A 14,421-nucleotide genomic window follows, 5' to 3' on the forward strand; every position below is an offset into this window, starting at 1 on the left:
TAGACAGTGCAAGGAAAAGGACATAACTCCCCATTCCCAAACAGAAGTGGATATGCATTGCAAATGCTGTCTTGATGAGTGCCCATAATCTTGCCCATAATCAACCATATACATACACACACAGCGCTACTGAGAAGATTCTTGGTGCTGGGATCATGAACTATTTCCCTACATGAGTGTATGACTTCCAAGAGAAGTAAGCATGTGTCTTAGTGTTTGCTGAATGACGGTCTTCAAATCAGGAAACTGTCAAAAAATCAAGTCTACAAGCCCTTTGCTGCTGCCCACTGCTGCATTTTTGAAATGTTGAAGTTCTGTGGCACACTTACTTCACAAGTTTCAGAGTAGCAGCCGTGTTAGTCTGTATTCACAAAAAGAAAAGGAGTTCTTGTGACACCTTAGAGACTAACAAATTTATTTGAGCATAAGCTTTCGTGAGCTACAGCGTACTTGAGGCTGCTGACAAGCAATTAACACAATGCTGATACAAATGCAGACTGATTTTTCCTCTCATTTTTACAAGTTCTCCCCATGTCAAAATTAAGGTGTAATACAGGAGCAATGGGGGAAATGTGTGTCGCTGTCTGAACAGACCCTGTTCCGCGGTTAAATATAGGACTTTGATTTCTCTAGTGTTGTCGATTTGGCACCTTGTACTAAATTACAAAACAATGTTTTAATGTGAAAATACATCTGTTACTTACCAAATAGCTGTAGCAATGTATTTTATGAATATAGTGGCTATGTGGATACACTTTAATGCTTATATAATCCCCCACACGTAGTAGTTTATAGTTTGAAGCCCAGTCAATGTACAGATAACTTTTGCTGAGCGATGAGTATGCTTTTGCTTCATAGTTTCCAGTAGCCTGATTTTCTTCTGATAGACTTGCATCTGCAGTTTTTAGCTAAAAATTATATAAAGTGCATACAAAGATTTAATACCAACAAACATTCTGATAATGTTTTGTACAATGCCTTTTATCCAGCATCTAAAAGCTCTTCGTCATTAATCAAGTAAACTTCACAATAGCCCTGTGAATCAGGAATTATTAAAGTCATTTTGTAAATAGGTAAATAGAGTCCAAAAGAGGATCATGGCTTGATTTCAAGAGAACTAAGCACCCACAGCTCTCGAGTCAGTGATAAAGAAAGGATCACAAGTCAGGCATGCTGACTCCCAAATGCATTCTTTAATTATGAAATTATACTTCCTCCTATTAAATAAATAATAAAATTAAAATTTAATATAATACGTATACAGGATGGATTAAGTAGTTCTGATAAAATGACAGCCAACTCAAGCATTTGTCTGAAATTTACCTCTGCACATTCTGGTTTCAGATAGATGCCGAAATCCCAAAATACCATCTTGTCCCTCTGAGATGGTCAATGAACAATTAACAAAGGGAAATTCTATGAGAAAGCCTGCTTTGAATAATTTCTAGGCCGAGATAAATTGGTTCATGTACATTTGGATAACCAGTATCTGAAGATTTTGATGTTTGTATGAACTGAACCTTTTGAATTAGGCGATCATCTTTAATATATACACAAATCAATTTCAACCATTTCACATTTTCTTTTATAAAAAACTGTCAAATCCAAATAAGTAAAAAAACCCAAACCAACAGTAAAGATTTATATATGTATACATATAAGTGGAGAGGAAAAGGTCAACAACATACTGAAAGCTACTGTCATTTTGATTAGACGTCTCCAGAATGAGAAAAAGCACTTTGAGGATTTTTATTGTTAAGCAATTCATTTGGATTTTTTAATTTTCATTTTAAAAGTCTATTGCAACTAATTAGGATACACACCTATATCTGTATTTGGATTTGTTTTGTTTTCATTTTCTCTTTTCCTCACTGTTGTCAGCAAGGGATTAGTTTCAAAATAGTTTAATATACAAGTAACTTTCCTCTAAAGCAGTCGTATGTGGTAGTATTGAATATTTGTCACAATCCCCCTGTTAGATTATAAAATTGTCAAATTTTCTAATCTACTGGTTTCGTGTGTAAAAACTTCCCTTCTGTATTTCAGACTGGCCAAAGTAAACAGTCAGAGAGTACATACTATGCAAGAAATAGAGCAGTCAGAAGAATTTAACTCACTTGAAATTCTAGTGCTTTGCTAGAAGATGGAATATTAACCACAAATAAAGCAGTTCCATCATTCACACTTGTTTGTCTTGTCCCAGCATCTGAGCCTTCTGGTACCAACTCAGTTGAATCCATTTGCTCATCAAATACATTTGCACTGAGAATTACAGGGAGGTTCCCCACAGGCTGGTCCAATGTATCCTTTACCTGAACCTGATCATTAGAACAGAGAAACTTTGCTATAAAAATGCTATTATTCTTTAAATGTGAGCATGAGCAGGAGTACCTTGGCAGAAACAGTCTGTCCACTTGTCACAGTACTTCAAGAGAGTAAATGGGCAGGCAGATCTCAAGTAACATCCATTAAAAAAAACATTATATATTATAGCATACAATCATATTGCTTATGTTAACTAACCTTGATGAAGAATGGAAGACCAGGCTTCAAAAATAGAGGCGTAGCTACCAAGTTCAATTTGTAAGGAGATAGTGCATATCTGACTCCAGCAAATTCACTTTCTTCACTAAGTCCACCTAACAAAAAAATTTTTTTCTTTTGAGAAGTGTCTTCCAGGGATCCCATTTTCTCCCTCAGTAGTCCTGTGTCATGGCAACCCAAGCCATTTGTTATACTCAGGACTGAGGAGTCTTTGCACTCAAGGATCAAACTTTTATCAATATGAAATTAAATTAATAAAAACCTTAAACGCTTTTTAAAAAACATGTAAAATTGTGCTGGTGATGTTAAGTCATCCTTCTCATATCCTTTTGGTAAAGGAGATTTCTGAACACAAAAGAAGATCTTGGGCCAGGAACCACTTTGTATTTTATTCAGATTTTCACATAAGTATGTTCAAATGAGGGACTAAAAAACCAAGAACCCTACCTGTAGTTTCTAGCACTGTTACAGCAATATACAGGTATGACCCATCTAGCTCTTCCAGGCTTTGGTAGCCTATTTCCTTAACTGCATTTTTACTATTAAAATCGACCTCTGCAACTCCATCAACTATCTGGTAATAAAACAAAAATAAAGATAAACAAATTATGCTTCTGTACATAGTTTAAAAATAATCTCCAAAGGCATGGTGTACAGTGTCTGTCTCAGATGTGGACATGCACAAAATCTGTTTACAGCAGAGACCAAGGATAAAAAATTCTAACAAAGGAGAACAGAGTTACTCCCCTGAAAATTAACCAAGTGATAGTAGATGTTCCAACTTGTGTCCCTGAAGCCAGCAAGAACTAAGAGCACTACATATCCAAGCAATCTTCTCTGAGAGCCTTCCTGTTCCATGAGCAAAGGAAGAAAGAACGCAAATGATTCTGGAAGTGCACCAAGAGCTAAGTAAGTGGAGGGCTTTGGTTTTGTGGAACACTGGTCCACCTTCTCTGAGGAGAGGAGGCTGTATACTTTGGATGGTCTCCACCTCAATAGAAGGAAGACCAATCTACTCAGTGATAGGCTGGCTGGAGTAGTCAGGAGGAGGTTAAACTAATAACAAAAGGGAAAGATAAGATATGAGCACTCAGCACAAAAATCAAAATATTGAGAACAAAATTAATCAAGGAACCAAAGCACATCAAGAGAAGAAATTTTTGAATCGCCTATACACCACCGACAGGAGCCTGGGAACAAACAAGAGGAATTGGAATTGCTTATTTATAAGCATAAATTTAATCTAGTTGGTATTACTGAAACCTGGTGAGATGATTTGGATGACTGGAATGTTAAAATCAACAGCTATAACCTATTTAGAATCAAGTGGGCAAAAGGGGAGGGAAAGTGGCACTCTAGGCCCAGGCCGCTGTGGGAAACTGCAAACCCTCCACCCGCCCAGGGCCGAGGCTCGGGGTGCCCAAGAGCAGCCCCCAGCCCATGTACATAGGCCCAGGTCACGCCACCCAGGGCAGGTGGAGGGTCTGGGGTCCCCACAGCAGCCCAGGCTCCCTAGGCAGCTTTTACTATGGGCTGTCTCTGGCTTCTGGACTGGACAGGGGGTGGGGCCTCAGGGGAAAGAGGAGCAGCAGAGGGTGGGGTCCAGCGGTGGGCCCACCTCAGCCCCCACTTCGGAAAGGCTGGTGCCACTACCAAGGGCTGCACTTCATGGCAGCGGAGCTGATCATCTTACCATCTGATCATCTTATCCCCTTTGCCCCTCCCTCCCCCATTCCGGAGCCCCTGTCTCGAGAAGGAATACAGAGGTTATTCTACCTCTGTATTTGGCAGTGGTGAGACAATTATGGAATACTGTGTCCAGTTCCATTGCCCACAATTTTTAGAAGGATGTTGATAAATTGGAGATGGTTCAGAAAAGAGTGACGAGAATGATTAAAGGATTAGAAAACATGCCGCAAAGAGCTCAGTGTATTTAGCTTAACAAAGAGAAGGTTAAGAGGTGACTTGATTACAGTAGGGCTCTTCAATCTAGCAGAGAAAGGTAGAACATAATCCAATGGCTGGAAGTCAAAGCTAGACAAATCTAGAGAGGATGTAAGATGTAATTTTTTAACAGTGAGAGTAATTAATCATTGGAAAAAACTTACCAAAGGTCATGGTGGATTCTCCATCACCAATAATTTATTAAATCATGACTGGATGTTTTTCTAAAATATCTGTTCTAGAAATTATTTTGGGAAGTTCTATGGCCTGTGTTTCACAGTAGGCCAGACCAGATGATCCTGGCCTTGGAATCAATGAATCTATGCAGAGGGGGAATCATCATTCACTCAAGGGAGACACCGATTTGTGTCACGACTGAATGACTGAGCCAAAAAGCTAGACTAACCTGAGAGGAGAAGGGCGATTCCAAAGGACACCCGGTAAATTTGGAGTTGTCTAGGTCTTGTTAAAAGATTAATATTATTACAATTAATTCTGTATTGAATTTCCTTCATTTGCTTTTTAATCTTCAGTGTAAAAATTATTTCATGGAAAGTTATAGACATACATTATTTACTTAAATGGCCAGTTGAGCCAAACTGAAACTGCTTTCTGTCTGTCTGAGACGTCGTCCACTAAGTTTCAGTCCAAGGTGAAGTTTTATGCCTCTGATAACAGCAGTTTTAATGGATGTTAGAGATGTAAATAGAGTTTAAAAATAGTAACCGTTTAACCTATTAAAATTCTATTGGTTACATGGTTAACCATTAAGGAGTTCACATAGGTGGAGAACTAGGGGAAAGGAGGAAAGGAGGTGCTGCAGCATCCGTTTTACGCGGGGCTCCGCTGCCGCTTGCACCCGGCATCCCGGCCCAGGTCTCTGCTGCCTCCCCGTGCCTGGGATCCTGGCCCCGCCAGCCACCTCCCAGAGTCACAACCGCAAGCCTAGCCCAGGTCTCTGCTGCCTCCCCGCGCCCAGGGTCCCGGCCACCAGACCGCACCCAGGGTCCTGGCTCCTGGGACCCTGGATGTGGGGGGGGGGCAGCGGAGTTTAATCGTTAACCAAAACCGATAATACGGTGCTTATTGGTTAACCAGTTAAACTTTTACATCCCTAATGGATGTGTTGACTTTGAATAACTGAGAATGCAAACCATTGCACTGGCCTGCAAAGGCCTGCTCCAACTCCCATTCAATTCCATGGAAAGACTTCAGTGGAAGCTGTATCAGGCCTGAACTCAATAAAAATGGCTTAGCTTTTTCTTACCTCAGTTACGTGCATTGCTTTTTTCATCATCCTTTTTTCAGTTCCTTCAATTATTCCAAAACGCATATAAACATCTGCCCTGGTGACCTTCTTGTTATAAAAATACCTTGCAAACAATAAAAATACTCCTTTAAAGTTGTTACTGCAATGGACGCAGAAAAGCTGAACATAAAATATCATATGCACTTATTTTTAATAAGCAGTCAAGCTCTGAACAACAGGTGGCATGGAAAAGAGATGGTCTTGTATGTACTCTGTCAAACCCTCTGACTAACATACAAACCACTGCTGATAAGTATTGAAGGAAAGTGCAGCTATTCCTCTTCCACTGCAGAAAGGACTTCAGTGATATGACTTTTTGAGGAGAAGGTAGGAAAAAGATGGGAGGACCTCTCAGGTACATCTAGCCTGCAGCTGGGGCCATACCTCTCAGCCTGGGTAGATAGACATGCTCTACCTCTGCTCAAGCTAGTGAACTAAAAATAGCAGTGTGGACACTGCAGCATGCGCTTGCCACATAAATATCGACCCAGCAGGTCAGGCAGGCTTGTACTCCGGTGGCTAGCCCCTGCTGCAACATTCATGCTGCTATTTTTCGTGCACTAGATTGAACAGAGGTAGCACGTTATCTACCCAGGCTGGGCGGCATGCTCCCTGCTGATGTGTAGACATACCCTTAGAGACTGGGGGATTCCTTCCATTGAAGCAAAGAAAAGACAAAAAAAAAAAATTAAAATCAAGACCAAATCTCCTTACCTAGCTTTAATAGTAATCCTGAATGTCTCAAATTTCTCAGAACTAATTATGTTCTTTTCTGGTTCTATGGAGATGAAAAAGCTTGGCATTGCTGAAAATTAAGCAGAAAGTTAAATATAACAACTTAAATGTAATTTTAAATATTAAGCAATGGCAACATGAAAAGATGTCATTGAAAATGGTCCAAAGATTCAAAAGTATGTTTAAAAAGATTTTAATTGCATACTTAAAGGGATTAAAAAATACGGCTATTACTTTCTTACTTAATATTCAGAATTGAAAAACCCAGGAACAATCATATATTACCATATTCTTTGACTTCAAATTTTGCAACAGCAGAAGTTGTGAAACTCTTTTTGTACTTGGCTTCAATCTTCCAGACACCATACCTATAAAAAAAAAGACATTTTCAAGATGAGAATTAATTTTGTATCCAATAATATAGTTTTTAATAATATAGTTAATAACTCTAATTTAGAGACTGCTTCAATAAATAATTTACAGTTTTGTGTGGTTTTTGTGAGAGAAAAGCCTGCACAAAGCTGCACATATGTTCCTATCCTAGTCATGCAGGCAAACTTTGACTAGGTTCCTTTTTAACCCATGTACTACAACTGCATTGTCTTCAGTAAAGTTGTAACAAGGGTTAGTTACCACACATTAGTTTAAGATGGGTTAAAAGTACTTCTTTCCACAGCCTTAAGATTTATCTACACTAGATTTTTTATTTAGAGTTGGCTGATTGCTAATTAACTTGAGGTAGTTTTAATATTTGTAATGGCTAGTGTGGACACTCCCCAAATGCTCGCACTTTATCCTGGAACAAATATTTCGGGTTAGGGCTGGCCCAAAGGGTATGTGTTAAACATTTGGGGTTAGGGCTGGACCAAAGGGTATGTGTTAAACTGTATCCATGTCTACACCAGGAAAATGTGTATTGTTAACACATGTTAAAATCCTAATGTAGATAAGGCAAGTTGTAGTTATAACATGGTAGCTGGCTGAGATGTTAAAAATACACCTTTTTTCCTCATGATGACAAGGTCTGTGTGTTGATCTACTAATAAACAGCTCTTGTAGAGACTGCATCTTAAACTGCAAGCTGTCAGTTTTTGGTTAAAAGTGTTTGGAAAAGATGTATTTTTAACACGTTTTCGGATCAAGGATATCCTCCAAAGGGGACTTGTACAACTCCAGTGGGTCTGGTACATGTCTGGGGCTCGCAGACACTAACACAATATAAACAAATAATTAATAATAATAAGTACCGTAGAACCTCAGTTATGAACACCTCTGAACTGGAGATTGTTCGAAGCTCAGAAACGTTTGTAACACTGAACAAAACATTATGGTTGTTCTTTCAAAAGTTTACAATTGCACATTGACTTAATACAGCTTTAACCCTCAATTTAAACAAAACAAGCACAGAAACAGTTTCCTTACCTTGCCAAATCTTTTTTTTAAACTTTCCCTTTATTTTTTTGTAGTTTACATTTAACACAGCACTGTACAATATTTGCTCATTTTTTAAGTCTCTGCTGCTGCCTGATTGCGTACTTCCGGTTCCAAATGAGGTGAGTGGTTGACTGGTCAGTTTGTAACTCTGGTGTTTGTAACTCTGAGGTTCTATTGTACATAAAATCAGTGCCTGAAATCATTGGGGTTTAGGTTCCCCAGTCCAAACGATGTAAGGCTACTGTTATGAGAAACCCAAGACCTGACAGGGATGTGAAATCAGTTTTTTTTAAATAACTGAAAATACTGTTCACTTTCTCTAGGGGAAAAAAAATCAGTTAAAACACTCTGCTCTAAATCTCCACTAGTACCACTTTGCCCACCCAGTGTACTTGCAGCATCCCCTACAGGATTCAAGGAAAACGAGGAGGCATTTATTTTGGATTTTATTACTGCAAAAATATATCTATTCTTGCCATATAATATCTTTCTAACCTTACTACACACACACAGATTATATAGAGAAAAAACAACAACAAACTGCCTGTTTAAATGTTCATACAGTTACTTTCAAACTATAACTAGCACTAGTGTTTGAGTGTATCTAAAAGTTCTCACTCCTGGAAATAGTTGGGTCTTTGGCCTCATGCCTGAGTCGGAGTGGAGAGAAGTCTATAGTTTTTTAAAATTTTCTCAGGCATTGGAACACGATAGGCCTATCATTGTGCTATAACTGCAGCTTTATACATCAACATCTTCACCTGCCACTTCTCCCTACTCCCTTTTCCACTGTGGCATTTTCCATATATATCAGAAAGACAAGGAAGTGCGCCTCCTATACGGCTACCGTTAATGCTGCTTTCTGATTTGACTGATAGGAAGAGAGAGCATGGCTATTATTACCCTTATAGCATGGCTGATATACACAATACCAAGAACTCCACACATGCCTCTCCTCCTCCTCCCCTTCCCATTTAGCAGATCCCCCTCCTAAGTACATTTACACACATGCCCCCCCCAAAAATGTAGAACTAACATGACATTTGCTGCCATCATATAGTTCACTCTGCTTATGATACAGCCATTCTCCCACACAGTCTGTCTTGTCTATTTAGACAATATTGGCTCATTATTTCCTTGTACTTCTGTCTGTAGCCATCTGTGGTCTCTTGTCTTATACATAGACTGTAAACACTTGGGGACAAAGACTGTCTTTTTGTTCTGTGTTTGTACAGAGCCTAGCACAGAGGGGATCCATGTTTTGGGCTCCTGGGAACTACAGTAATACAAATAATAAATAATAACAGTAATAATAAAAATGACTAGAAATTTCAAGTTCCATGTAACTCAAGTCCCCTCCATATCAGCAAAATGCAGTTTCAACGTTTTTGAGAAATGGCATTAAAACAAACATAAGTCTACTTAGGATTCGAAGGAATCTTGAAGTCAGGAAAAGATAAAATTCCAGTAAAGTCTTCCTCTTCTGTAATATCCACTTTAACTCCTTCTGGATCCTTTAGATCAAAACAGAAAAACAAAGAAGTTACAGACAGGTGAACATCACATGCTCATATGGCACATTTAGAGGAGAGTTAGTCTTTAGTGACTTCAGTGAGAGCATGATCAGCCTCATTTTTTCTTCAGATTTTGTCCATTTCACAGAACAGAAAACAAACCTTTTTCTGAAACAATTCATATGCTGAAACTGCACCTTAATTTTATAGACTCTTCACCAACATGTAGAACTTCTCAGCCTGATGCATTGAGATTTTAATGACACAAAATTAAGACCTAATTCCGAAAAACAAATGCATATGAATAATTTTACACACAAGGGTAATCTCAATGATATTAATTGGACTGCTCCCAGGCATGAAGCTAATCATGTGCTTAAATGTTTTCAGGATCATGCCCTAACTTTGAAATTGAATCCTCTGGTGAAATGTGTGATACAGGAGTTAAAACAGCAGTAAACTGTGAATTTGGGAGTGACTAACTCACCAGAATTTGAAACTCTGGCAAAACATCTGACTGGTGCTCCAATAATTAAATGAATTTAAAATATAGTTATCACATGATGCTCAATATTATCACTATTATATTACTGTGGTAATGACACTAAAGCTAATATTGAGACTATTGATTCCTTTGCATTTGAAATGAAAGAAATGGCAACACCAAAAACAACTTACATGCAATGAAAGCTCTCCCACAAAACCTTTCTTTAGAGATAAGTGGTAAATCAATTTTTTCCACTGAGGCTACTCTTGAGATAAGACTTACAAAGCTCTGTCCAACTGTGCTAAGTCACTTTTAGGACTTCTAAAAGGTTATTAAATTGCAATAGCAGTTTCCTGACAAGCACTGTTAATTTTTTAAATATGTGGAGATCAATCATTTTTCATACTATAGCAGTGGTTTACTATTGAACTATAGTCTCTTTACGGTCTCCAAAATGCCAGTATTATTAATTAAATTAAATTGCAACAGACTCACCACAAAAGTTAAGACAGTTTCTCTTCGGGCTGGCTTCAGTTCTTCATTCAAAGAATAAACCCTGATTTTCACTGTAAGAATTATTTATAATAAATTTTAAAAGGTTCAAGTAACCTTAAGCTTCTATACATATTTATTCCTAAAAATCTTCAGTATTAAAGGATATTCTTGACTTGTTGCATATCTGTAACCCCCACTACAGAAATACATTGAGCCATTTATTCATGCTATCAACATAGACAGATTTTGTATTGACAACTGCTTCAGATTAAATCATTAAAATCCATAATAAATTCTTTAACTTCCATGATCCAGCATTCCATTTTTCTGTGGGAGGAAACTACTATAAACTCAGTCTTGACAAAGACAGTAATCCAATTAATTTTTTTCAATGAAGTATTTCTTCAATAATATTTTTGAACATATTTTCAGCAAAGATCTTTCGCTTGTCCTATGTGCCTCAGTTTACACATGTGTTAAACACTTCATGGTGTAAGGTGGAGAGCGGGAATGAAGGAAGGAATTTTGCAAGAAATAATTAGTTCATAAAGTGCTAACACACTGCAAATTATTATTTTGATGTTCAAATAGACTGTCTGCTTAGATAGCAAGCAACTGGTGAGAATCCAGCAATGTGGTTGATCGCTTAAAGTAAATTTAAATCCTAATTCCTTGACGACATAGACTCACTTTAAAGCTTTAAGCCAAACAGAAGAAACAGACATTACTGTACCTGACTGATCAGGAGTATAAATGGGTTTGTCTGTCTGAATAAAGAGAAATCCATTTTTATAGGTAACTGGCATTTTTTTCTCTCTTGTAAAATGTGAAGAACTAGCTTCCAGATACACATACAGGACTGAACTCGCTGATCCTAGCAAATCTTTTGGTTGAATCTGCCAGGGATTGTGGGGAGAGACAAATAAATATTGGTAAATATTAAAATAATCAAACTATGGCTTTCCCCTGCATTTTTTGTTGAATAGAATATCTGAACGATAACTAGCATTCTGTTGTTAATTATTTACTAAATACATTCATCAACACCAGCATCATGAAGGAATTTCTTCTCCATGTTCACAATGTATAAATGACAGGTTTCAGAGTAACAGCCGTGTTAGTCTGTATTCGCAAAAAGAAAAGGAGTACTTGTGGCACCTTAGAGACTAACCAATTTATTTGAGCATGAGCTTTCGTGAGCTACAGCTCACTTCATCGGATGCATACCGTGGAAACTGCTCCACGGTATGCATCCGATGAAGTGAGCTGTAGCTCACGAAAGCTCATGCTCAAATAAATTGGTTAGTCTCTAAGGTGCCACAAGTACTCCTTTTCTTTTAATGTATAAATGGTCATGAGCTCTACATTGTGGTTCACTTTTTTCTGAGGCACCATTTACTGGCCATTTCCAGAGGTAAAATACATGACTAGAGGGACCTACATACAGTTACTGTATATCTCATTCAAATTCCATTTCACTCCAAGGGTGAAATCATGGCCCCATCAAAGTTAATGGGAGCTTTGCCATTGACTTCAACGGGGCCTTAATTTCACCCCTAAACTAGTCAGCATGTTTCCTTAGATTGAGCACACAACTAATCAATCTTGTCCATACTCATTGTTTGTCCCTTATTTAACTTTTCCTTTTTTTCCTTGTTAAAGGTTTAATTAGTTGGATGCTTTAGTATCTCTAATACCATTAGTTCAATAAAAAATATAGAACACGTCTGTCTGGTCCATGGAAACAAAGAACATGTTTGGATAACTGATGTGATCATCAGCATGATAAACAGACAATTGAGAGATATGACCATAGGCATTAAAGATAATTAAAGCAATATTCTTTTGGAGCAATGATTCCTATACTAAAACTAATTGTTTTTTATATTAAAACTTGAACAAACCTTTTTTCTTGCTGATTTTATCTCCTTGTGCATAACTGCACCAGTGAAAGAAAGGGTGTGACTACACTACAGAAAAATGTCACTTTGAAAGAACAAAATTATATTTATACTTTTTTTTATTATTTTTGGCACCTTATTCTCCACTCTATTATACCAGTTTTACACTTTCATAGTGGAGGATTTCAAAAGAATTACACTTACACAAAATGGGTGTAGCAGACTGGAGAATCAGGCCCTTTCTCTTCACAATTAAAGAAACTGGATACTCGTCATAGTGGAGTCAATCCAACCTATTTTTACAGTCAAATGCAAGATAAGAGAGGACAAGAACTGTTTTGAATACATACTGTTAAGGTTACAGAGCCTTGGAATTTGTTGGCTGGAGATAATTGGGTGTGGCCAGAAGCATAAGTAGTACGCTTATCTGGAAAACTTTTAATAGAGATGCTGACAGGAAACGCAGTCTCATATCCAAAAGCTTGAATTACCACTTTCTCCGATGCTAAAATACGAAAGATCTTTGGTGCTGTAATAACGTATCTATAAAATTTAAAAAAATCATACAGACAATGGAACTGTCAGTTTCTTTTGTACTTATTTTCATTTTAAATTAACTTAAAGGTATACAGTCAAAGCTGACAGGTTACAGATCTGATCTACTTCTATTTATACTAACATTTTCTATTAAAAATGTTTCCTGGATAGTAAAAAAAAATTACAAAATGGGGATTCAACAAGAGAACCATATTTATGAAGAGTTATCATTTCCTTCAATAGGTGCCTGGTTATGGGAAGTTCAGTATGCTTATAACCCAGTACACAGTTAGTTCTTTCTAAAGAGAAACCCCTGACACAATTCTAAAGTTCACCCCTGCTATCAAACAAAGCCTAATCCTTGTAATCAGAAGATCTCAAAATTGCAGTAGATTCTATTAATTATAGACAGGAACAATGTTTGAAAGGCCGATCTCCTGATAAACATGTTTTTAAAATGCAAATTATTTTTTGTGATAGAGAATCCTTCAGTGCTTTTGAGAAAGTAGATTGTATATGTGTCAGACAAAACTCTTCTGATTAGAACTCTCTTTGTTTCAAGTGAATATGTATTGAGGTATTTAAAATAATCTAGTAAAATAATAGGGGCAAAACAACCTCAAACAAACCCCAGTCCTATCCTGTGAAAACTTACACACGATTACCTTTACTATTTTGAGTACTCCTGTCGAAATCAACGAAACTATACTTGAACGTGTACATAAATGTTGGCAGAATTGGTACCTAAATTCATATAGTTCTTTTTAAATTGGAACGGCTATCATTGCAGAGCAGCACATACAGCATTCAATGTATATAATCACAGTAAGTCTGTTTGTTGAGAATACTTCTGAAGTTTGTTGAACAAATATTCTATGCATGTGCAGTAGTCATCTCCTTTGTTTTAAATATCAAAAGCAGCTGGATTCTCTGCTTTCTAAATTTTTTTTTGTAGTTATAAGAAGTCAGATAAACACTACAGTGTATTATTTTTAAAACATATTTAAATAACAGCTTACAAATAAGAGTGCAGTGAAATATGTTTCCATGTACTTTAGACAGTCAGGCAAACATTATTTTTAAATTATTTAAAATTTGCAGCACCCTGGGATCATTCTCCTGTCAACACAGGCAGAACCACCAATGCGCATGAAGAGATGAATATATCCCTTTGGGTTTGTGACAGCAAATAGAGCCCAATTCCGCAGTCCTTTCTTAGGCAACACTCCAACTCAAATCAGCGCTCTGACTGAGCAAGAACTGCAGAATCAGGCCCACATAATGCCTTTTGTGTTGTTTGATTGATGGCTATCATCATCAAGCAATATTTCCAGTAAACACACCGTGTTTTACTTACGTTTGCTCCTGACTCAAACTTCTTCCACAAAAAGCCAAAATACTAATGAAGCTTAAAATATTCATGATTGGCACAAGCATGAAACCAAAAACCCTAGTGAAACTTTGGTGAAAGGGTATTTGGCTTCTGCTTCACTCAAGTACATTTGTGTTATCTGTATTTAT

The 14,421-nt window shown here is 37.4% G+C and overlaps 1 protein-coding gene across 5 annotated transcripts in view; it reads right to left on the reverse strand.

The window, feature by feature from the left end:
- The window catches only part of C5 (complement C5), a 63,965-nt gene that overhangs the window by 42,436 nt on the left and 7,108 nt on the right, over positions 1-14,421 (reverse strand). For 4 of the 5 annotated variants that reach the window (XM_077835611.1, XM_077835607.1, XM_077835608.1 and 1 more), the window contains exons 3-13: positions 12,714-12,906; positions 11,196-11,358; positions 10,463-10,533; positions 9,389-9,480; positions 6,818-6,900; positions 6,512-6,602; positions 5,756-5,861; positions 2,992-3,118; positions 2,524-2,639; positions 2,118-2,318; positions 705-908 (exon numbers count right to left, since the gene is read on the reverse strand). In XM_077835611.1, coding sequence (XP_077691737.1) covers positions 705-908; positions 2,118-2,318; positions 2,524-2,639; positions 2,992-3,118; positions 5,756-5,861; positions 6,512-6,602; positions 6,818-6,900; positions 9,389-9,480; positions 10,463-10,533; positions 11,196-11,268 — 1,164 coding nt within the window. In that variant the 5' untranslated portion in view covers positions 11,269-11,358; positions 12,714-12,906. Of the gene's footprint in view, positions 1-704; positions 909-2,117; positions 2,319-2,523; positions 2,640-2,991; positions 3,119-5,755; positions 5,862-6,511; positions 6,603-6,817; positions 6,901-9,388; positions 9,481-10,462; positions 10,534-11,195; positions 11,359-12,713; positions 12,907-14,421 lie in introns of those variants that run through there. The other variant, XM_077835609.1, reaches the window with a different exon arrangement.

The sequence above is a fragment of the Eretmochelys imbricata genome, chromosome 16 (genome assembly GCF_965152235.1).
Source record: "Eretmochelys imbricata isolate rEreImb1 chromosome 16, rEreImb1.hap1, whole genome shotgun sequence".
Taxonomy (NCBI): domain Eukaryota; kingdom Metazoa; phylum Chordata; order Testudines; family Cheloniidae; genus Eretmochelys; species Eretmochelys imbricata.